The 25,131-nt window shown below is 42.9% G+C and overlaps 1 protein-coding gene across 20 annotated transcripts in view; it reads right to left on the bottom strand.

Annotated features, from left to right (window-relative positions):
- Window positions 1–25,131, bottom strand: part of FOXP1 (forkhead box P1) — a 383,585-nt gene that overhangs the window by 63,260 nt on the left and 295,194 nt on the right. For 16 of the 20 annotated variants that reach the window (XM_048315184.1, XM_048315182.1, XM_048315183.1 and 13 more), the window contains 4 exons: window positions 13,046–13,183; window positions 11,860–11,949; window positions 6,413–6,572; window positions 150–354 (listed from right to left, as the gene is read on the bottom strand). In XM_048315184.1, the coding sequence (XP_048171141.1) occupies window positions 150–354; window positions 6,413–6,572; window positions 11,860–11,949; window positions 13,046–13,183 (593 nt within the window). Of the gene's footprint in view, window positions 1–149; window positions 355–6,412; window positions 6,573–11,859; window positions 11,950–13,045; window positions 13,184–23,853; window positions 23,904–25,131 lie in introns of those variants that run through there. The other 4 variants (XM_048315193.1, XM_048315199.1, XM_048315200.1 and 1 more) reach the window with 2 other exon arrangements.

Genomic DNA, 25,131 nt, shown 5'->3' with positions numbered 1-25,131 from the left:
ACTCTATTCAACCACGCCAACATCAGACAGAGCAAGATGTGGAGGACAAAACTGAGGCCAAGGCGCTTGGCCACCGCTCCCAAGCGTTTCGCCATCACTCCGGGACGCTGCTCCGAGATGCTCTGGGTAGAAAACCCACAGGCACCTACCTCTCCCGTTTAGGAGTGTGGACTGATAGCTGTCCATTAGTTGAGGCGTGTGGGTTGATGATTAAGGAGGTCTTGGAGGGTGCGGAGGAGGAGACGCAGGTGGTGGACAGGTCCAGGCTGCTGTGGTTGTTGCTGGCTGCCTCCTCCGCTGTGTGCGAGCTTGTCACTTCCTTCCAGAGCTGCTGCAGTTCTGTTGGAATCATGCCTGAAACAAACAAATTGGATAATTAAATCAATTAACAGCTAATTCGGCCGTCTTCAAACAGTAATTAAATCAAAGAGTCAGTAAACAAAGCCTAGTGTTAGTTTTGCCTGTGTGTGTTTTTGCGTATGTATTTTTTTTTTTTTTAATAACTAAATGCTAATAGTGCACTGCACGACTCTGCTACGCTCTGGTGTGACACCTGCAATACTCAGGGAATGCAAAATCCGGGCTGCAGGGCAGGGGGATCTACACAACACCACACCCACACCAATTATGATGTTAAATATTATGATTTTTTGTAATTTTTAGACCAAAGGCCGATTTTCAGAGTCCTTACTTGAGCAAAAATAGCCCCCATGCCCACAGCAAGGGCTACTCTACGTTCAGCTAAGAAATTCAATTTCTTCCTTTTTCTAGTTTTTTTTGCCTTTTTTTTTTAAGGAAAGTGACTACTTTCTAACCTGTTATTAAAAACAAGGAAGGTCTTAGGAAAAAAAATACTCAGCTTTATTATTATGACAACATGAACCACAACATGACTAATTTTGTGCTTAAGTTTTAAATGATGACAAATAGCTTTGTTATTAAATACAGTTTTTATTAATCACTTTTAGACGTAAATTATGAATTCATATTGTCTTCCTGAAACGCTTTTCAAATTTTAACAGTCAAATTGATTATACTATGATTATTTCATTAACACACCTATCTTTCTCATTAATTTTGGTTTCTCGAACTGCTCACTTAATTGATGGATGTGTCTACCGAAAAACTGTGTAACTTTCTATACAAGTAACACTATTATTACTGTCATTTCTTAGATTGATGTTAATGAGCCATTCAAAAGTAAAATGAAAACAGAAAATAAGCTTCAAGAAAAAATAATAATAAAAAATTGTATTTTTTAAAATGTGCCCAAGTGGACACTAGGGCTAGGAGACAACATTCAGTAACTGATGCAAGTGAAAACTGCAAACTCCAATGGGCCAAATGGAAGGTGAACCATGTGCTCACGCTGAGATCATGCTTTTGGATAAAGCTGATGTTTGTGACATGATCAAACAAGTCAAGTTTCTCTCTCTGCAGACTATTTCAGTGCTCTTTCAGAGAAGGCCATGGGAAAAAATTAGCAGTAGAGACACGTCACTCAAACATTCAGGGAAAAAAAAATAATAATAATAATAGTCAGTGTCTGTGTGTTTTTAAAGAGGTTTCTCATCACTGTGCTTCCAGCTCATCGTTTGGGTGACTGTTCATTGTTTCACCATGTTGCAGCTCTGGAGCTATCCTAAGGAAACCTGCCATTTTCTGAGTGTACAGCAGCAGCTCACACAGGCATGTGCCTCACCCAACCTAAGGTATTGAAATAAAAAAAAAGGCAGTATGCATTATATTCATTTGAAACACATAATAAAAAATGCCAAGGTCTAAATTTAATTTATTTTTGTCATTTAGAATACAATGGATAGATAATCATCTCAACGTGATCAGCCAAACATCTTTACTTTGCTAAACTGTTAAAGATTTTAATTATGCTAGCTTTGGAGAGCACTGGTCTAATGAGGCGATAGACTCCAGAGAATCTAAGTGGTTAAGAACTGTGAAATGAGTCTGATAGGATTTTTTTATATTCACCGTGGATCGTTTGCATATCAAAGAGGAGTAAATTATTGCACGACAGACCAATAACCTTCCCCGCCTTTCCCAGAGTAGCATTAACAAAAACAGTTGGTCTCCGGTAACGGTTCACTACAAAAAAAATGCTGAAATCCTTAAGTATCTGCAATTAATATATGTTATGGAAGAGGCTTCAATTTATACATTAAGTGATCAGATATTCTTAGGACACATCCATTTCTCTAAAGCCACGTCATTTTCCTTTCATCAGCTCCAAACGCCAATTATATTTTGATGGATTTTGTCCCAAATGAGCATTTAGTTATTAGACATATTCAATTATTACTTGTCCCCTGGAATTAAACCTCTGAGCAAATTAAACAAAGAAAAAGGTCAGTACACAAGCCTGTGTCCTGTTTTGCTGTGTGGGGGCTATTATTTTCAAACACCTTGCAAAGTGACAGTGTGGGATGTATTTTTAGCTAACATGCTTGACAGGACTGTCTGCACACTAACAATTACCTGTGAGCAGGGCTGACCCTTACACACTGTTTACTCAGTTGAAACAATAGTGAATAGACTTGTCTGTTGATGATAACATATTGATATGAGACCGTATGAGCCGACACCTATTTTTATTTTCCAGAATAAGCAAATAGGGAAAGAATAACTGGCCTTTTTTCTTTTTTTTTTTAATCTGGATTTCTGCAGGTTTTTAATTAGACACACACTACCATCCACCCTCCTCTCCCTGTTCTACTCCTTCCTCTCCTCCCAGTCACTTCTGGATCTACTACTGCTTTATCCCAAGGAAAAGCCTGAAAGTGTTACAGCCATTAAAACACACATACACGGTAAATTTATGCCTTGAAAAGTCAAAGTGTTTGGTCTAACTTCCTATACAAGTGTAACTTCCATTAGTACTAACAACAACTATACCACAGATGGAAAGAAAAATAAAATATACCCAGTTGTGAGGGGGAAATGCTGGAGATAATACGGATTTTAGGCTGGGTGACATTAATTTAAAGAGGTAACTGTGATGTCATACGTGTCTGCACACAACCCCTTGCCAAAATACTGATTACATCATCTGATTAATAAAATGAAATTAGAAAGAGCCTCTCTCCTCCTGCCCTAAATTTAGTTCCTTTAGAATAATTCTGGAGAGAATTCCTGACTAGCCTGTCAAACTGGGCAGCTGAAAGGTATGCTCATCACTCATCCAGCAAAATGGTTAAATAAAATAATAGAACAAATGGCAAAAGCAAGTCAAATAGATCCACGACCACTCGCAATAAATTATGTAATTTACCATTTAACAGTCTCATTTTAACAGCGAGAGCTAAATTTCAAGTCAGCTTCCCAGAACTGCGCTGCAATTATCATTGCTGCAACTTCCTATGGACCAGGAACGGGATTCAGACCTGAAACTGCCAAATCTACGGGAGCCATCAGGCACCCGGATGTCTCAGTCCTATTATTTTCACTTGCTGGTGATTTGAAGTGTGATTTGCAGTTTCATTTTGAAGATACTAAAGATCTCACGCTCGCAGCTCAGAACACTGCTGAAATGGGGTTTATTTTAAAATTGCTGCTATGTACAGATGTAAAATCTAGATTATAGAAATGTCTAAATACTAAGCAGCAAACATTACACAAATATAACATTAAAGGATGTGCTATTTTGTTTAAGACAATAGGAGAGCACTAAAAACTAAAATGAAACTAAAATACAGATTTAAACAATCTATTAGTTCTGAAAACATAACAAAAATATCATTTATGAAGTAGCATTCTCTCCTTGGAAACATTTATTACTATTACAGATACTTAAGAATAAAAGCAAAATGCTTTTAACCGAATTCACAGCTACATTTACTAGAGGGATGATTTTATTTCTTTTATACACACATTTATCAGTATTTGTCTCAGTCTTGCAAACTGTTCTGAAAACAAAAGGGCACGAGAGCTGTAATTTTTTCTTAAATAAGAAGTGTCCATTACCAATTATTTTAAACCATAGCCTTGGCTCTTCACCGCATTTTTCAGGACAACTAGTCCTCTTTATTATGAAAGAAAATGTAGACACAGGTTTAAAAAATGTATGTTGTGGGGACAGTTGACAGATTACTGCTCATGGAACTCAATTTCCCAACCCCAGGTATCACCGGCTCAAAGACAAACAGAGTTGCTCAACCTCTTTGTGTCCTTGTACCTCCATACCCAGGTGACCATGTTCAAGCAAGCAGAAAGTTGATTTAAACCTCATAATGACATCAGTTTTAAGCCATCGTCTCTCTGATAAAAAGGAATAAAATATCGTGCTGGAGTGCAACCTGCCTCAGGTCTCAAGTCCCTCTTTCCTGCCGGCTCCCGCCAGCCCCAACGCTCGCAGCTCATTTCCCTCACACAACCAGCCCTCTCTGCTTATGTTTGTGTCTTCTCTGGCGTGCAAGTCAGCACCCCTTAGGTTTTAAATATGCTCCCGGGCGAGGACTAATAGTTACACCTCCCTGCTAACCATATCAATCAATGCCACGATGGCTGAATTACCTACTGGTGTCTCCGATGTGTTACCGCACAGATTACACTTCATGCATCACCACATTCATTTCTTTCACATTACACATGAGCGTGTCTTGTCACTGCCCAATTGCCCTCCTTTGGACAGCTTAACTGATGGACTATACAATGAACCTTACTGAGCCAACTTAATAGTACAGGAGCTGTGGGAAAAATTAGAAAGGTTGAAGCTTGAGTCCAGTGGGTGTGTGGAAACAGCCTGGGATGCTTCCAACAATAAATCTGAAGCGCAATTAATGCACGTTACAACATTTTGCAAGCTTAAATGGCATTTCATCTACGTGCCCTCTTCTCCCAGACTTGTTTCATGCCTTCTCCCCATCATTCTGCAGTGATGGTGACTGACCAGGTACTGCCCAAGGCCTGATCCTGCAGCTCCCAGCTGGGCACCACGTTCCCATGGATCAGCCCCCACCTCCTGCACAGCCCTGCTCTACAACAGACATCTGGCTTTGGGATGCTGGGAAGTTAAACTGAGACTTGGGGAGTCAGGGGTCAGGCCCCCAAAAGCTCGGCCTCACAAGACAGGAGTTAAGTGCTCAAATACCTTCCTGGGTCTGGCAAAAATAAGCCTAAATAAAGCATGTCAGCCACACAGCAAAGCAGGCTCCACTCCCCAGTTTGGCCTCTGTTTATCCATATAAGTTAATATTCACCAGCCACCTCACTCTCCCTTTTTTGCAGCTATGTACACAGAAAAAAAAAGGAGGGTAAAGAACAGAAGCAGTTTCGTCTCGTCCCGTCCATTTAAGTGAACAGAGCTCAATGTAAATTCATGGTACGATTTAGAAACTAGGAACAGCTCTAAGGCTGCTTTCAAGATCCCAAATCATTCAACCTGGGCTGATTCAAGCTATAAAGGTGAATATTCAAATTTATTATGGGGCAAGGGAAGGAGAAGGCAGGATTATTCAGAAATACCAGCATCGTGGTTGATGCCACGGCACGCCTGAGCCACGCCAACTCCAAAGAGTCTGCTTTAACCACAGCAGCCAGAGCTCAGGAAAGTCTGTTAAAATGTCCCACGGCTTGCAGACAAACCCAGTTTAAAAAGTAAAATAATAAATTTAAGCCAAAAAAGATAAGAGAGAATAAAAACCCTAGGTTATAATCACTGTCAAAAGTATTGTGGATTTAAGTAGTGCTTTCAGTGTATCAATGCCTTAAAAAAATAAAATAAATTGGGATTTCAGTAAAGCAGTAACTTCTTGCAGAGTGCAGGACTAAATAAAGATGTAGGAGGATCTAACTGTCAATAACACCATTAGAATTAAGTGGAGTTAATCCCAATTTGCCTCAGTGTGGAGGGAGGAACAGAAGCAACAAGGCCGTGTGAGCAGCCATGGAGAGCAGCTGTGTCCCCTCTCCCTGGCAGCCACAGCCAAGGGCACTCACAGCTCCACAGCCCATGGGTCAGAGCTGCTCTGTGCCAGCTCATCACCAGGCTGGGACCAGGAAGGCCCAAACTACACATCTGGGGAAGGAAAAGCTGCTCTCACACACCCTTAGCCATGAAGCCAGCACCAGGAATTTATAAAGACTCCTCCTGTGAAGGATTCCAAGCCCAGATGAGTACAACCAGCAGCTCTGAGTCTGCCAGACTGGCTACAGCTGTGCAAACTGCATGTGAACTCCAAGCCCTCTACACCCCGCCAGTCAGAGCAGCCCAGGATTGCAGCACCGCCCTTCTCAAAATCTATCTTTATAATGCCCACCCCGCCCGTCAGCATCTTTCTGTGCTTATTATGTTATGAGCCTGTGAGCTCTTGCTCTCTCTCTCTCTCTCCCCCCACGTGACAACTCCGTGTGAGTGTGCACACATGCTCTGGCTCTGGCACCCAAACCCCTCACCTACCTTGTGCAAGGGGTTGCAAAGGCAGAGTAGGCTGCCCGGGCTGGATCGTCAGCAGCCCCTGACGCTGCAGAGACAGGAGGTGCTGCTGCTGCAACTGCTGCATCTGTAAGAGCTGCTGCTGAAAGGCCAACTGCTGCGTGGCCACTTGCTGCTGCTGGGGCTGGAAAAGAAAATAAAAAAAAAAAAAAAAAAAAAAAAAAAGCACACTTGTTAATGCAAGAGCAAAGCAGAGGATTTACAGGACTCCTTGTCTCAACTTGCTTCAACTTCTGACAGCAGTCACTGGGTATCAAGGCCGAGCCAGCGAGCCCACCATCCCTGGAAAAGACCCCAAGGTATATTTAGGTGCTGGAGCTAACACAGGGCTGCAGATTCCCATCTCCAGTGGCTAACTTTCATCCAACCTAAATCCCTGCTGCCATCCTAATTCCAAATGCATACAGCATTTCTTGCTCCACGTGTTCATATTTTACCCCACAAGTGGCTGTGTTTCAGTGGTAGGTAAAGCAAATTCTGCTGAAAATCCTGGGTAATTCTTCCAAGGCAAAGAACATGAGACTCACACCCCAAGATCACATCACACTTAGATATAACAAGAAACCCTGTACTGTGCTCTGTTTGCTCATTCAAGGGCTGTCTCAACTATTGAGGCAATTCGACTAGCTTAATTTATGGTATTTTATACTTACTCTCTCTTCTTCATCCATCAAGCCCCACAATACTTTCTGTTATGCTGGAATTATTCTGTGCTGTATTTAAGGCTGCTACTTCTGCACTTTGAAATTTTTAATTATTCTCACTAGAAAGAAGATGGAGTTGCTTTACTCCACAGGGATGTGAACCTTGAACCTTTGAGGTGTAAAAGAACATGTTGCTTTTCTCACTACTGTACCCGGAGAAGCTTTTAACTACTCTGTTTATCACTTCTGACATAAATAAATGAGAAAAAATCAGACCTTTGAAGAAGAAAAACTTCATCTAATATTGTTAATTAGCCATGACAAACGATGAAATAACATTGTAAATCTTTCATAGAAACAGCCACTAGATTTTAATTACACACATTCATAATTTAGCAAACAACATCTTACTTGAATGTGAGTGTTTAATATGTACAGTACTCGAGGCTTCAGAGTCCTTAATTTTGTTCAGTTAAGGAAGCCTCTAGGTTTTGCTTCCATGCTCATCTTGTATTTTATTTGCTTTGTTCTTTAAAAACCATGAAAGGCTTTGCATTTTGATAAATATCTTTTTATTTATTGTACAATGACAGGAGGAAAACTTTTGTTGTGTAAAACATCAATACATCATGCCAGTGTTAACAGTTCCTTGTGCTAGCCAAAAAAAATTAATGTAGATTTCCTTAGTAATTATCTGAGTGATAGAAAGATAATACAGTGCAGTAGTACAATAAATAGAAGGAAATTATCTAATATCCCTAATCTGCTAGGAATCATATCAAGGTGGAGGTCTTATACACATTATGGCTAACAATTATGGAAAGAAAATTAACTCTTACCAAACTGCACACTTTCACAAACAAACCCCAGCCAGATCCTGAGCTTTCTTATGCCCTTCCTCGACACCAAGCCAGAGGATCACTGGCCCCATTCCCTACTGGTGTTACACAGGGAAAAAGTCTCACCAGAGCTGCTGCAGCAGGACTGACAGACACCGTCAGTTTGACCCCCACCTTCTCATACCAGCATGCCCCATCAATCCTAATACTGCAACCAGCTTTATACCCACAACTCTGAGTCAGTCATTCTATTCATCTTATTTATAAGCTCAATTTATCTTATTTCCAAAGACAACATAGGACTTCAGGAACACATTTAAACAAATAGGTGTTTGGATATTCTGGAACTCTGAGAGTTTACATTTCTTTGCAACAGCTTGCTCAGACACATCCATTTGTTGCAACTATTTGCAACAGCACCATATGCATGCAGGCCCCAGTAACAGTTGTATTAAGAGCTAAAGCAATGTTTGCCTCCATAAATATAAATTTAAAATATATCTATACTTAATATATAGATATTAAGATATGTGTATTATTAGTACTAGGTGTAGTAAGCTGTGTTTTACCTATCTGTCATTTGAGTGCAAAGTTAGCACATGGGGTTTTTTAAAAAATCCGTTTATATCAATTGACTGATGCCCATTTGGTTGTCTTCTCAGCTATCCTAAGAAAAGCTCTTGAACACACTCTACTTTGGAAAGCCAGGATATAAAAGTATACAAGGCCCATTGTCCAAGAAAGAATTTAAAAGCAAGACACGTTGCCAAACTGCGCTCCCCACCCAGTTACCAAACACAGGATACAAGGCAGTTTGTTTACTTCTCACAATTGAATGCATACAAAAAAGGTCTCGGTGCAGTCCTGTTGTCAGGTCAGTAGTCAGTGTTAAAATGCTGAAATATCCTGATAAAACTTGCATTTTTGATCCCCTCCCTAAAGCTTCTGTCAAAGGTCTGTTTTCCTTTCTTAGGTTACTCCCTACTGCCTAACATAAACTGTCACAGTGCCAGAGGACAAACGGCCCTGCTCGGGAAACAGCGCGCTCCGTCCAGCGCTGCGGCTCCGCACAGGACCCTGCACACCCCCCTGGCTCTGGGGAGCCCCGGCTTTTCCAGGGGAGAGCAGTCAGAGGGAACAGGCTGAGATCCCCCCCAGCACCTCTGCCCCTTGCTGTGGGGCACTGCTCACCCTCTGCTACGCCACACAACCCTCAAGTAAAACCCCCAGGAACCTTACTGGGATCCGTCTGTTGCTCTGCTCGGGGGTCGGATCCCTTTCACCAGTGGGGCTGGGGAGGTTGGTTTGTTGTGTTTTCCTTCTTTCACGACAGTACAATAGGACAAGGCACTCACCAAATGACTTGGGGGATGCCGTACATGAATACACTTGTTCCATCTGTCAAGGTACATGCTCAGCCCTCGTTAGCACGGCAGCCGCTGGCCCCCACCACGGCACTGCCTGTCAGTTTTCAGTGCCAGAGGGAGGGGAAGAAATAAAATAATACAAGACCACCTTTTCCATGCTAATTTAGCAAGAATAACCTCCTTAAGCTGGGCTGAACAAACCTGTGGGGTGAAATGTATTGCTGAAATGGACCTCCACTAAAACCATCAGCAAAAATACTCCCCCGCAAATCCCCAGAATAAGCTGAAGAGACTTAGGTCCTTGTTCTCTTTCCAGCTATAGTGTTAAAATGCTCTTCTTGAAACAGGAAGGAGTCCTTTCTTATTGTTGCTTTCGCTACCGTAATATCAGAAGTGTGACCACAGTAAATCAGTGTGTTAGATATTGAAATGCCATCACATTGTCTAACTTCCCTTCTTGTCTTTTTTAACACAAGGTATTTTTTTCTTTAAGCTCCAAGCTCTCATCTTTGTGTCTGAGATGCTCTCCTGTCTGACAACAGCAATTTAGAAGAGTTAACTTTTATCGTTCATTCTGCTGTGTAACTTTCCCCTTCAAATTTCTTTATCTGCCCTCTGAGCTCATCTGAACTTTCATGTTCTCCCAGCATGCAGGCTTGCATTCAAAACTATGTCTAATAGACCAAATAAGAGGTTAATAAGAAGTGGCAACAGAAAGAAAAAATACAATCCCTGGTAACTGATAAGAATGACAGTGGCAGCCCTTTATTGTTTGTCTTCAAATATAGAGTTAAAGATCTTTAAAAAACTAAATTTTGACGCCTTTGAAAAGAAAGAAGCACAAAATAACAACAGGGGGTTATTGCCTGCCAGCCACAGGGGAGAAGCTCCATAATTCTTATTCTCCCTTTTGAAGGCTGTTAGAAATCTGATTCAAAAAAGCAACAGCAGAAGGAGAAAGCCTCTTGAGGCTATCGCCATTTCCTGTGATCATGCATAATGCGTTTCAAAAGTGGGTTTTTACCAATTCTGTTGATCAATTGCACCTCCTTCATATTCCCTCTTTTTTCTGCTGTGTTTACATCTGATGTGACTCAATGACAAGCGCTGTCTGAGACTGTGAAACAGACCTGTCATGTTGATTTATGGGCGCATCAAACCACGACTTGTCCAAACTGAAGCTCGCAGTTCATTAATTAGAGAGTTGTGACTTTGAAGTCAGCTTTCAGACTGTGGTTTTTAACATTTGGCTTAATTTATATGCTCTTGAATGTGGATCTCTAAGGAAAAAACTGAAATTCCCTTCTTGTCTTTGAACTTCTTTTGACCGCACAATAATCATTTCTTTGTCCAGAGTGATGCCTGCATCCCAGAGTCATTAACGCGCATTGAACTGCCACTGATGAGTAAGCCCTACTGAATTAGAAAAACAGCCAGCAAAACAAAGCTGAGAGCATTCTGCACAGTGATATCTCACAATTACATGCCTTCCCTCCCTGTGCCATTTCCATTTTAATTACTGTTAGTCCTTTAGATTTACATTTTAGACACTTTTTAATCTGTTCCCTTTTTATTATAGTGGCGCCCGTAAGCGCGCTATGGTTAAGGTTGTGTCAGCGTTTCCATTATAAACCCCCCTGTTTTCAGGGGTTTATAACTCAGCTGGAAAAATTCACTCTGGGTTGAAACTTGGCACAGGTGGCACGATTTGCCAAAATTTCAAGGGGGCTGAGGAGCAGAAATGGGTGCATGCCTCGAGCAACACCCCCTGTCAGGTGACACAGGCGCTACCGCTATCACCGGACATCACCCAGTGTCTCACGCCAAGAGGCAGCTTTCTAGGATCTACCTAAGCCAGCACTGATGTCAGATTAAACAGGAAAGTCTCAAACTCCTCGAGGAGTGGACTCAGCACCTTGAAAAAAATTGCAGAAAAATTATATTTAAGCACACCAAACCCAACAAAGGATGTGACAGGTATTTTGGAAGGGAAGCGTACCTGAAGGACAGGCAGAAACTACCCTGGCCTGTCCCCTCCAGTTATGGACCATGGTAGCATCAGAGCAAGGCCTCCGGCCATTTCTTCTCCTTGTCACACTGACACTGCTCCAGTGTGGTCCTTCCTGCTCAGCCCATGCTGCAAGCAATGTGCAACCAGAATCTCTCTGGCTGGAAAGCGCAAGCCCAAACTCAACACCTCTCGGCATTTTGCCTCGTTTAGAGAGGACAGCAATGATCTGGGCCTGCAGCTTTGCCCCCTGCCCTCTCCACCATAACTAACGCCCCAAAGCACTCTCCCAAGATACAAGTCTAGATGCCTGCTCCAGCACTCATACTCAACAGCAAGGCCTGGTCCCCTGCTATAAAATATGTGGCAGCGAGCAAATGGAAAGCACAGGAAAACACAGGCGAAAACAGGACAATAACTCTAAATCTGAAAGCTGAGGCCCGATAGAGTCAGTTCAGTTGTGTAATCATTTTTAAGATGAATGACAGTTTAATAGCCACTAGACAGTCCCCGGGGATCTGTGGTTTGAAAGTAAAATGGGTATTGTCTGTACCTCTTTAGGCTGTTTTCCAGCATGTTGTTGCTGTAAAAGTTGAAGCTGCAACTGTTCCTGTTGTTTCTTATAAAACTCTTGAAGCTGCTGCTACAAAGAAAAGGAAAGATGGTAAGTAACAAAGTGGAGAGCCAATTCAGTGTCCCTTTTGGTGTAACACACAAACTGTGATTTGAAAAATAGCATCCTTTTATCTGTAATGGTCTGACCTTTAGTTTGAAACTCAACAATAAATTCAGTGCACACTGACTATTCTTGGCATTATCGTTTGAAAAGTAATCTCCAAAATGAACTGATGAAAAACATACCATTTTCTACACAAACTAATTAAAATAAGGCAAGGAATGACCTTTGATTGTAACAACAAAGCCGAAATGCCCTTGCTGAGAGAGTCTGGCGAATCTCTGTTGTGAAACACACATGCTTTCTAAATGATAGGGTTTGACTGTATTAAGTGTTGTTCAATACATGCATAGACATCCTGGGAAATACTCTCCTCCTCCCGCTCCCCAGATGTGCTCTGCGCAGGCAGCGCTCCGGCACGGGCAGGAGGGAGCCTGGGAGCCAGGAAGGAGCAGGCAGGGTTGGGCTGGGTGGATGCTGACACCCACCCGGGGTCCGTGAGACCCCGCTATGTCAAACCCTGTGATAACAGAACCTCAGGGCTTGTTGGTGGCCAGCTTCCAGCTGAGAAAGGACCATGGGCTGCGAGAAGCACTGACACACAGCCCAGCGTATGCTGGCTGAAATCGAACAGGCTTGCAAACCTCTCCACTTCTATTTCCACCGTTTCCACAGCCCTTTACGGTTCCAGATGGAAATAATGAGGTCTAAATTGGGAAGTATGGCCCTTCTACCTTGTTTATTCCAATTAGTCAGGGCACACCAAGCCTGCAGGGGGATACAGGCAAAAGCAACAGGGACATCTGCCGAAGTCCTGACACTTAAATATGCATCTGTATTATTTAGCTGATCTTGGAAACACTCCTAGCACTGCTCCCTGGATTTGTTTCCAGTAGCTATTTCTAGAATTAAAAACAAAAGAGCAGTCAGTTCAGCTCACAGCATGGCTGCTCCAAGGTTCAGACCTGAGATGTGGGCAGCTTCTTTCCCCAAGAGTGTTCCAGGAGGTGAAGCCTCCAGCATCCATAGGGGCCACCCGAGCAGCTGTTAAGGAAACAATTACCTGTTGAAGCATGAGTGCCTGCTGCTGTTGGAGCAGGACTTGGAGTTGCTGGGGAGTTAGCACTTGTTGCTGGAGAATCTGCTGCATTTGCTGGGGAGTGATCACTTGAGGTGTCATCATAGCCACCGACACTGGAACCTGAAGGCCAAGAGGAGAGAAAGAGGGTCAGAGCACATCACCACAGAGCACATCCCCATGCCAGGGGAGCCCGCGCCTGGCATCGAAGGGGCCAAAGGTTAGAGTCCTTACAGCCCACCCTGGCCGGTACAGAGGTACTACTGACCACACCTTCCCGGTGACTAAATTCCCCTTTTGCAAAACACTATTGGATGGAGAGCCTCTAAATCAAGTAATATGGTAAAGATTGATTTATTTTTGCAAGAAATCGTCAGCTGGGTCCTTTCTGTCTCAGAAAGCCCCTGCCTTCTGTAGAGAAATCCAAGAGCCAAATATCCCGCGCTGATGGGATCTAGACCCTATTACGACAGGTTTTTCAGAAATTGAAGGAAGGCTCAGTGATGTGAATAACAGCACTAGACTCCTATGCAATTTTTACAGAAAGGCCCTACCACGATGTCTTTACCATTCCATATTCACCCAGCATACAGATGTCTTCAATTCTTTCATATTATGTGAGATACCATTAAAAGCCGCTTTCCATGACATTTCAGTGACAAACAGCTACAGTGATGAACTTGATAGCATTTCATATTTGCAACTGTTAACACGTTTCTGCACGGGCATCTTTGCAAGGAACCTGTACACTGTATCTGAAAGGATGATGTCTTGTTCAGATAAAACACTGACATTAAAATGACAGGCTGTCTTGGCCAAGGTTACACAAATTGTATTCAAGCGGATACCTAATGACAATGCTATGAATTCTGCAAGCTTTCTAGAATGTAATTTAGCTATTCAAAATAATCGCTGCACTTGTGTTTAATTTGCAGACTACATGAGAACCATTTTGTCAGTCCCAGTAATGCAAGAAGACTGTTTCCCTAGAAACCCACCCCTTTACCCCCCACCCCAAAAAAGGGAAAAAAAAAGGAGGAAAAAAAAAACCAATAGAGGAAAAGACAAAACCCATATGAGTTTTAATATTAATATTGAAGCACCTTACTTTTCTATAGTTTCAAATGAAATTCATGACAGCACAAAACTAAAACCAGTAAAGGATATACTTCACTAAAAAAGATCTCCTGTCATCTCATGTATTACAATAAAAGGTAATAATATGTTTAGCACTTTTTCTGTGCACCACTTTTTAAAAGAATCAGCAGACAATAGCTGATCAGAAGATAAAGGAGTTTAAAAAAAAATCCTCCAGTGTAGTAGTAAGCAAGAGAGAAATGCAGTATTAATTTTATGTAACATAATGTCTTAATATGCAGTTTATCTTGACTTTTTCACATGATTTGTCCTGTCATTTGCATAGCAAGCTCTCATTCCTAATTTCACAGTCATTATGCACTGATGTCCTGATTTCTCAGCATCACTAATCTTGATGAACTAAAAATGGTTCCTGAAGGTCAGAGGCATGTACAGTGCACATCTCCCCGTGTTGTTGTGTACATGTCGTGTGCCAGGGCCAGACACTGCCTCCAAAACATTTGCCTGAGCAAAGGCTCACACACCTCTTGACATCCCATTAATGCCGACATGGCGAGGTCCTCTGAGAATTCCCTGTGGCACAGCACGTTCCCACATCGCTGATGGGGTCCAGGCCGGTGTGAACACTGGCAAAGGGAGATTTAATTGCAGGACAAATGCCAGAACCACCAAAAGCAGTGGCTATTCTCCCACGGTCGGCACCGCGTCCCCATGCCTATGGAAAAGCCACCACCTTGCCAGGCAGGACCAGCTCTGAGGACACCGAGTCATCAGGATGGGTAATCCCATTAATTCAGAACATCTTAATCCGTAGTCTTTAAAAACTTTTCTGGGAGCAGGAAATTATTTAATTAAATCCTGCTGTCACTATCTTCGCCCCGAAACGTGACTCACCATTATTCTCATCCCCAGAGAAGTTTACTTTACCCTGGGGTTTGTACTACCTCTCATTGAAGTTGGACCAAGCAAACAGAAGAGGAAGCATGTTTAAGTATGTTTTCTGTGCCCTTCTTGGAAGATAGACAAGACAAATATTCTTCAGTCAGATTTATGACGACAAGCGGGGATACAGACAGGAATAGGGTGGGGTGCTGTAAACCCTACACATCGGTGATTAATCCAAAGGGCCGCATTCTGCCGTCAGCTGGGCAGGGACAACTTCCATTCACTTCCATGGCCTTTCTACACGTTTATCTTGGGACAGATCTGGCGATTAGGCCCTATCTTTGAAAACTGGCCATGTACCTTCCAGTAACAAATCTCTCAGCTGCACACTCCTTGCTAGAACAGCAGCACTTAAGTAGAAAGAAAAAAAAAATCATGTATGTGCTGCACACAGTTACAGAGTACAAGTACACAGGGCGCAAGTTTGTGTTGGTCCCTTCGATTTCATTTTACCATCTGAAACCACATTTTCACACCACACCTGCGCTTCTAAAGAAGGTGCTGCCTTCCATTTATAAACACAGCTAACAGCCGCATTTAGCCAAGGCCTGTACTTTAGTTTATCACGAAAGCAGCTTACGGAAACCTCGCACAAACGAATTCAAATGAACCAGAAACTATCGTGTTAAAAATTACAACACACATGCCGGACGAGCGTGGGCACACACATCGGTCTGAGGGACTTTAAATAGTTAAGAATGATGGCCTATATATCCACTCTCTTAACTCCCAACGTCCAACTTTTCCATGTAGCTAGTCCCTGGTAATACTAGGAATCAAAGGGCATGCAGCACCAGCAATAGGCTATTATAGCCCACACTTTATTACCCATTACTACCGAGGTCATTAGCGGTAAGAGTGATTGTACCGGTCTTAACCTATTGATCATTGTAACTACTATCATTTAATCCCGTGTTGAATGTCTGGAAAGCTGCTAAAGGCACACAAGAGAGAGTGCTTTAGTGATGAGAAATATAGCCAAAGCTTGGAAATTACACTTTGATTCATAAAATCTAGCCAGTGGTTTAAATCAATAGTATTTAAAACAGTCATGTAAGTTCTTAACTACAGCTCTCTAATATTTATGGGTCCCTTTTTGAGTGTATTCAGTCAAAACTAAACTTTATTTTAGATACTGTGCAATATACTTTACATTATGTTAGATAAAAAATATTTATTTCTGATATTTTGTCTGATAGTAAGTGAAACCTAAACCAAGAGCTATAAATTCATTTTAGATTTCTATCTCTCAGATGTCAACTTAAATGTGTTGCCAAAAAAAATTACAAACCAACTTTAAAAATGACTTAACTGTTTAAGTACATGAAAATGAGTGTGTTTTATGAGTTAACAATGAATCACAGAAGGCAGTTTATGAAGAACTAAAATAATTCTGTCTTACTGCCTTCAGGGAGTTGAAGTTCAAATTAAACTACTGGCAGATATATTTAAAGAATGCTAGGTTAGCATGCAGAGAAGAAATCAATCTTTTTTTTTTTTCAGGTTGTTTATTTCTATTTTGCACTTGAAACATGATTGTTGTTATTGATATGATTAATGAACTACTTTTGGTATTGTTGACTGATAACAATAGGGTGTGGTAGATACCCAGCTGCACGTAAACCTGGCAGCAAAGGTAAAAATACAGCTGCAATTTGGCTTTGGGAGCTGTGCTAGTATGGACCTGCTGACATGCTAATACCATCAACGGCAAAAAATGTCTTTAATACTCACAATTGTCTTCGCTCACTGCTTCTCCCAGGGTTTTGCCTCTGCTCCTCCACATCCCCAAAGCCCTCCCGGCCCCGCAGTCCCCTCTGAGACCCTCCCATTTCAAGCCCTACAAACGCTCTGTTTTCACAAACTTGGGCCACAAACTTGGGCCAAGCTCCCCTTTAACTTCCCCGTGAAATTACAGCAGGGATGCATTTGTCACTCCTCCACACAACCCAGACAAGGGTCACGGGGATGAAAATGATTTAGTCCTATTTAATCATCTCCATTCCCTCATTTTCAGTGATATTAATATAATTAAATACTAGCTAAATAATTTCAAGTAGTTTAATCTTGTATGAAGAGGGGAAAAAAAAAAAAAAAGCCATTTTCACACCCTGTGCCTCCGATGCTAGATACAGCTGTGGTCCTGCTAACTGTTAGCAGGCATGCATGGAAGATGGGGAGGATTTCCTTAATTCATAAAGAATAACTCTGCCAGAAAATCCTTTTCTCCTGCGATCTATGTTTGAACTTGATTTCAGTAAGCCCTCATACCAGGCACCTTGGATTTCCAAACAGCAATTCTTCGGTTAAAGATTTTGTGATAAAAGTTACACGGAGCAAAACAGCTGAACACAGAAAAGAACAAGTCGCTGAGGAACAGTTAAAAATACTGAACTACAATAAAAATAGCTATGGCCAGGCAAAACCAAACAATGAACTTGAGCTGTCCTGTTAGCGAGCTATTATAGGCAATATATTTAAAATAAAAAAAAAATTTCAGCCGAAACAATGCAAAACAGGAGAAGATAAAGCACTGACACCCTGGCAAGCAGAGAGGCACGATGCCACAAGCCAGAGCAGAGCCCAGCAAAATAAAAAGTGCTGAAGGCAGGCAGGACCTGCTTCCATCCTGACACTAAAACATTTCCGACATAGTATTTCATCCTCCAAAATCGAAACACAAAACCACGGCTGTCGGAATTATTCACGCAGGAACTGCAGTGCTGGTTCATTATACGAAATGGAATCTCACTCTTAGACTTAGTTCTTTTGCCGTAATACAGCACAGCGCATTAAGACAGGTAATGTTTATTATATTAATGTAAAATCAGCTAAGTAGTCTGTCATTAGCATAACTGTGCTCTCTGTAACAATACAACTCCCTATTAAAAGGGTGGGGGGGGGAACCTCCTTAAAATTAAATTAGCATTTTATTATTATAATTTTGTTTATTGTATTTTATCAGGAGAGAAGATCTCCTTCTGACCCACAGAAAGCAGACCGATGGGCTATGCTGACATTCCCTGGCATATCAGGATGTCTGTCGTCTTCTGTATTCTCTTCTAGCTGAGGAAAAACGGGAATATTTTTGTATTTGTTTACAGAATGAAACATCTGATCTTATCTTCCACTTCTCATGCATACCAGGTTTCTCACTAAGTGCCAGGATAATTGTTTCTGCTATAATAAATACTCATTTAATTTGCATAAAAATATAAAGTTTACATAAATTAAATCCTTTCTACATCTAACATTTGTCAAATAGAGACTAAACCAGAACATACACACACATTCAAATACCCCTTTAATAAAATGAGTGAGATTTTAAGCTCGAGATTACCATCATCATTTTTTACATTTTAAAAAGTTACCATTTTTATTTCCGTTTCTAGCATGAAAGGAAAAATTATATAACCTGCTCTACATGGTTCCAAACAGTGGTGATTTTATAAAGAGTCAGTTTAAAACTAAAAAAAAAAAAAAAGGAAAAAAACCCTGCATTTTTTTCCAGAGTTTAGGAAAGGAAATGTTAGATCAACATATTCTGCCAAAAAAGCCTCAAATAAACCAAAAGCAATCCTGCTTAGAAACATCCAAAATACCCCTAAAGCCCTTGAAAACCCCTTGAAACCCTCTCTCCCAAACACCCTTAATATACTGAGAATGATCATGGTGTCAGACTCCTTACATTTGTGTATTAATTCATACATACATTATGGAGAGCTTAATTAAATAATAAAAGCCCGTGATTGAACCAGCAACATTTAATATGCCCAGAATTTCATGTGAGTGAAAGGGAAGTGTTATACAGAGGGGCTTTTTTGTTTTTTTTTTTATGGCAGATTTTAAAGAACTGCAACTCCCAACAGATTTCTAGGAAGGATGAGCCCTCTTCTACATCCCTGGCTATTTTCTCCTGCAAGAATCAAATCCACAGCTGCCTGCTCTTCAAACTCAGGGCATTTGAGATGACGTACATTGTCGTGGCCAGTTGGAAAAAAAAAAAAATCAGTGATTCTCTAAAAAAAAAATCCTCCTGGTTAAATCATGCTGTTTATTTCCCACACAAACCAGAGTTCTGCTTAAACACTCAGGCTGGCTTTGCCACTCTGGTTCCAAGTGATGCCTTTATAACAGTTGTAAACTTTATTTGCTTAAAAATGTGCAGGTTTTCACACCTATGGCAGACACCTACAGCTGAACATCACAGCTAAGCACAACGGTGCAAATTAGATTATAATGAGAAAACATCAGTTGCTTCTTTGACAATTTTGCCATTCACTGATTTACTTCTAATGAAGACGCACTCCAACCAGCCAGCTCGCCGTGTTAAAGGTCAAAGCACGTTCAAAAAAATGCCTCACAAAATCAAGGCAAATGGGAAACCCGTAAAGAAACCTTCTCATAAAGTGCTGTGGCAATTAGAGTAATTGTGCAAAAAGCCGTCTTCAGTAAAAAGTAAAAGAAATTAAGCTGCCACTACTGTAACAGGTTAGATGAAAATCAAAATTTAATGTATTCTCCCTTGTGTCATCTTGTTTTGTCAAGACATCAAATAGAATTGGAAAGTACAAAATAACAAGCCCTTGAGAAATCACAGAAGCCGACCTTTTTGATGTTGTTGGTTTACCTTGTTCTCAGTTATTTGAACAATGATGTTTCAGATTTAAGGGCAAAATAAAGCTTAAAAATTAAAACCCGTTGTCAGTTTAGGGAGGAGGGGGTGTTGTCCCTCCCAAATAACAGAGCATCTTACCTAATCAATGAAGGCAAATCCGTCCAAAACTAGTGTACTGAACAATTAGCAATTCCACTTATTTGTTCATTATTCAGTCTGGATTCTCTAACATTCATTCAACTTCAATACAGACTACAGATCCTCCTGCTAGTGCAGGAAACAGTGCTGGAAATGTTAAAAAGAAAAAAAGAAAAAAATAGGAGAAAAAAAGGCTGGGGCAGAGATATTTGCCAGTGTTGCTTCTCTCCCAGTCTCTACACAGCCACTTTAATCTGCAGATGAGTATATGGTGGATTTTTTTTTCCTTTCCTTGTAACTGGAAAGCGAAGCTGAACATGTAAGCACCTTATAAAAACAAAAAAGGACAGGACATTTTAACTGAACTACAGCAAAGTAGTTTCCAGTAATGCAGTTCTGCTTTCAATAAAACAAACAAACTGCTTAAAACCAGCCAAGTCTTTCACCAAACAATAACAAATTTGGCTTATGGTGTCAGGACTTTCCCACAATCTAGTTTTGCAGGTGTTGATAAAACTACCCCTGCTACCGCTTTTCCCTAGCAAAGAGGGGAGAAAAACAACACCAGTAAGTTATCCTGCTACTGGGAAAGCTTTACAGAAAGTAAATCCAAGTGCAGTGTCCTCCCAGCTCAGGTTTGCCTACAGCAGCTCTGGAAAGACTAAGAAATACAGAGCAGGAAAGCACAGGAGCCTCTGAAACTCCTTAAACTTTTGAATGCAAAAATCCTTCTCCCCTTACCTTTCTTCAGCTGCAGGAGCATGTAATCACAGACACAGAAACCAGGGCATTTTGCACTGAAATAACCATTTCAGCATTTTAGAAACAACTTCATTCTCAAGCAACAACAGCGCTTGAGTGCTGTCAGGTTAAAATGGTGCATAAGATATCGCTCTGACTGCTCTACCTCGCTTTCAATGCTTAAAAATCCATTTTATCCTTCTCCACACAACTGTTGCAACCCTTTTCTTCCTTGCATACAACTAAAACCAACTTGACTCGCGCAGACATCAGAGCCCACCGTCCATCAGTGCAATCATCCATCTGTGACCCATTACAACCCAGGGGTGACGTGCCACGACTCTGCTGTGAGGTCTGATCGCGATTCACACCCCAGCACAAATTTCAGTGTGACGTTAAGAGTGACACTTCTAAAACCTGTGCAGGGCTCATCCAGTTCTAGAAGAACGTGAGGCACCCACACCTTCCCCTGAGCACTGAGGTCCCTGCAAAGCCAGCGCAGGGATTTCATTTCTTCCCTGTCAATCCCATTGTATTTATGACTTCTCTTTAGTTCAGCTGAGTGACTGGTCAGAGCATGTCTCAGAGCTTCTTTTTCTTTTTTAAAGCAAGAATAACACTGCTTAGAAAAGGGAGGGCACAATGGCACAGCACAGTAAAGTGAATGTTAAACAAGACAGAAAAAAAAACAAACCAACTGTAGCAAACAAAAAAAATTTCAAAGCAGCCCTTCCTATCATAAGCTTTCTGATGATTTATGGTTTACCAACTCAGCAAGGTTACGCAACACTGCATGCCTTTAGATGCATTATTTGAGTCAGTTGAGATTTAATTAAGATCACAGCCTCCAAAATCCCTGTCAAATGAAAATTCACAGAAGACAATACACTATATATCCTCATGCAGATAGTCTCCATTCCATGCTCTGGAATAACATAAGTTAATCCTCGTTTCTATGGTGGCAGACAAAAGTTCACTAATTTTGTTTTCTTTTGACACTTGTGTTGTTTTCTGTTTTATGTCATGAGATCATTCCCTTTTGAGAGGGGAGGGGAGCTGATATAGGGGGAGAGGAGGGAGAGCAATATGTCTGAATATGGCAGCAGATGTATTTTGACATTCTCACAGTTCTGCTGTGATGTCATCAAGTTTTCATATAATTAACCCCTGCCAGTAAGAGCATCCTTTCATGACATCTGTCCATTGGGAAGAGGGGGAAGGACTCAGGAAAAAAAGCACAAAAAGTGCCTTGGTCTTGCTCTCACACTAAAACCAAAATCAAACAAAATTAAATTAAGGCTATGGAGCAGCATTTACATCTTCCTTCTGTATCAGTGACTGGCTTTTCCCAATTGATTATCTGCCCCAACTACCTCCTCACCTCCGAGGTGCCCTGAAACCACATGCCACGGATGCCCAGCTCATTCCCAGCACCTTCTCCTCCTGACAGTCCTGGTGCAGGAGAACCCCTTCACTCTATAATCCAGTTCCTCTATTTGCTAAACATGAACACGTTAAATAAACCAGTATTTCTTAAAGAGAAAATGCTAGAACTTAACCTCATTCCACTGTATTCCTATTTGCATTATCTTAGTATCTGCTTGCTTATCTCATGGTTTAGAAATGACAGGTGCTAGCGGTCTTTTGTTTGACAGGCCACTACACAAATAACTGTCTTGCCTGAAAGGGCTAATGCACTACTAATGAACAATAAATCAACTTTGATTATAAAGTGTCAGACCAATCAGTTTGCAGTTCAGCTCTATCACAGTCTAGGCCAAGGCAGCTACTCTGTTTAGGCAGGACTCGGGTTTCATCTCTGCAGCCTTATCAATGAAATTTTTTGGACGTAGCCACAGGAGATCACTGAAAGCCCTCTGACAGCAGATTTTCCGCTGGCTGCGAGGAGAGGACAGAGCCTGCTTTTAGAGACTTCCTAGACTGCTACTACAATAAATATACAATCAACAAAAGCCATTTCTTTACCAGACAGAAGCACACTCTAATGACATATGCACATGTACACATGTGTTGTAGCCGTGACTTTTTGGAGCAAACAGAAATGCCTTTTAACTTGGTGTAAAAGATGTGCGAGATGCCTGAAAGCTCTGCACATTAAACACACTTATGAGGGGTTCGAGCTGGTAAATACTAATTTACCAGGCAGGGTGCTTACAGCTCCAGGGGGAGAGGGAGGCAAAGAGACTCCTGTCCTACTACAGCTACTGCACATGCACAAGGCATTCCAGGATTGGGCCCAGGAGCATCAGGCATGAAAATCAGCTGTGATCCAAATAAAAAAAAAAAAAAAAGATTTTAACATTTCAGTTTATTTATAAAAAGGCAAACTAGCATGCGCAAGTCAGTTTTTATTAGAAATAAACTTCAGCGATTTATTGTAGTTCACAACTCAACACTCACGGCTAGAATAAATCCAACCGTTTGGTTTTCATAAACAGATCTTGGTCGCCCTGCATGATTCACATTTCCTGCCACCAAACTTGTTTTTATTTAAAAATATGAAATGGTAGCGTGTCAAACGCCAGCACACGCACCGAGACGACTGTGTCGTGTTACCGAGGGGCTTTTCCCTGCCACCAGCACAACGACAAGTCACAACTCTCACTGTTTTCGGAGACAAGCTGGCTTTGAAGGAGTTAATTCCAGAGAGGAAGAGTGTATATGCACTTTGCTCTAAACTTACCACCCACTTCCTAAGGGTTCCCTCCTCCCCGCCACCACCACCCTCGAAATTTCAGCTCACTCGCACTGCAACGCTGACACCGAGCCCGGCTGCGCCGAGATCCCGTTACATCCATTTCGCCGGGGTTCACAGCACCAGTCAATGTCAAAAACAAAGCTCACTCACTTAATTTCCCCCGGTAAATTGACTGGCGAATCCATTCAGCGATCCCGGTTCCTGACATTTAAACCTGACACTGTGTTTTATCCGGCTCCGTGCACTTTCCCTCCTTCCTCTTCTTCCCAACTCCAGCGCTGCGGCACAGCCCGCGCGGCTACGCGCACCCGCGACTGTCACGACAGGCGCGAGGCGACACGCTCCGCTCATCACTTCTAAAAACCCCCGGCGAGTTGCGGGGCGCACACGCTGTCCCCTCCGTACCTCCCTCCGTCCCTCCCTCCTCCTCCTCCCGCGGAGAAGCCGGGACCGCGCGGCTCCTCCAGCCCGCCGCGGCTCTTTCCGCCACTTTGCGCGGGCCTCCCCCTCCCGGTCCCCCCGCGGGGCACCCACCTGGGCGGCGGCGGGCGGCGTGCGGCGCGCCGGGCCATGGAGCGGGCTGGCGGAGCGGCGGGCGCGGAGCGGTGCGGAGCCTCCGCGGGCGCGGGCGGAGTGCGGGGCGCGCTGCTCGCGGGCTGCCGCCGCCGCCGCGCCGCCACCCGCGCGGCCCCGCCCTGCGCCGCCGCGCACACCCCGCCCCGGAACGGGGCGCCCCGCGGGCCGCCCCCGCCCCCCGCCCGGGCACCGCCGGCTGGACACCCCCCCGGACCCCGGCACGGCCGGGAAAGCGCCGGCACAGCGCGCTCGCGGCTCCGGGGGGGGAGCCTCCTGCCCGCCCCGCAACTTTCTCGTCTCCCGCGGAAAGTGGCTGTCGCTCTCCTGCTGCCTGACCGACTCCTCTGCCACACAACCTCGGGATTTCGGTATCGGAAAATAGCAGTGAGAATAATAAAAAAAGCAACCACGAGGTGCCTCTGATAGGAGTTTGCACCAAAACGTGGCAGAGCTCCCGGCCTGCGGAGGGGGGCATCTCCCCTTCCTCCCTCGGCCGCGCCTGGGGACCAGCGGTACCCCTGTACCCCGGGCAGGGGTCCCCTGCCAGCCCTGCCCGGGGACATCCACGGCCACACGGATCTAAGGCAGCCGAGCCCTGTGCACGCAAATCCGCTGTGTTTGGGTCTGGGGCACCTCTCAAACGTGGGGTACGCCTCACTCAGAATAAGCTTCACAAACTTAGGCGGGCGAGCTCCAAAAAATGCTTGTCCAGACTTCAGCACCCAAACTCGACGCCCTGTCCGTGTGCTCTCTCTTAACCTAAGGACTGCCACACACCTGGTGCCCTGTTTTCCCTTCCCCAAAAAGCTCCCATCCATAGCATATGCTGAGTTGCATCCCACAAAGATCATCGAGTCCAACTACTTCATCTCAGGCAGCAATATTTGGTAAAATCTCTCCCCCTATTTCAATAAGATTTTTTTTTACATTTTCACATAGTTTCTGAAGACAAAACTGATACAGAGAGTAACTCCTCGGTTACTTTACGTGCAAGTACAAGAGCAGACGGAAGCTGCCCTACACCATTCCCAGCAGAACCTCCCGTTATTTGCAGGAGTCGGGGCTGTCAGACAATAGCCCCATTAGTGATGCTGCTGAAGAACCTCACAAGAAGCAAAGACAAAGGACCCAATTTAATGACAACTTGTGATCTGATGTTAAATGGGATGCGATACGGATTGCTTTCCACCCTAAAGTGTTTTCGTGTCAGATAACAAATTTATTAATGGGATTTTT

The sequence above is a fragment of the Corvus hawaiiensis genome, chromosome 11 (assembly GCF_020740725.1).
Source record: "Corvus hawaiiensis isolate bCorHaw1 chromosome 11, bCorHaw1.pri.cur, whole genome shotgun sequence".
Classification (NCBI taxonomy): Eukaryota; Metazoa; Chordata; class Aves; order Passeriformes; family Corvidae; genus Corvus; species Corvus hawaiiensis.
The sequence above is the reverse complement of the archived record's forward strand: the minus strand, read 5'-3'. Positions and strand labels throughout refer to the sequence as shown.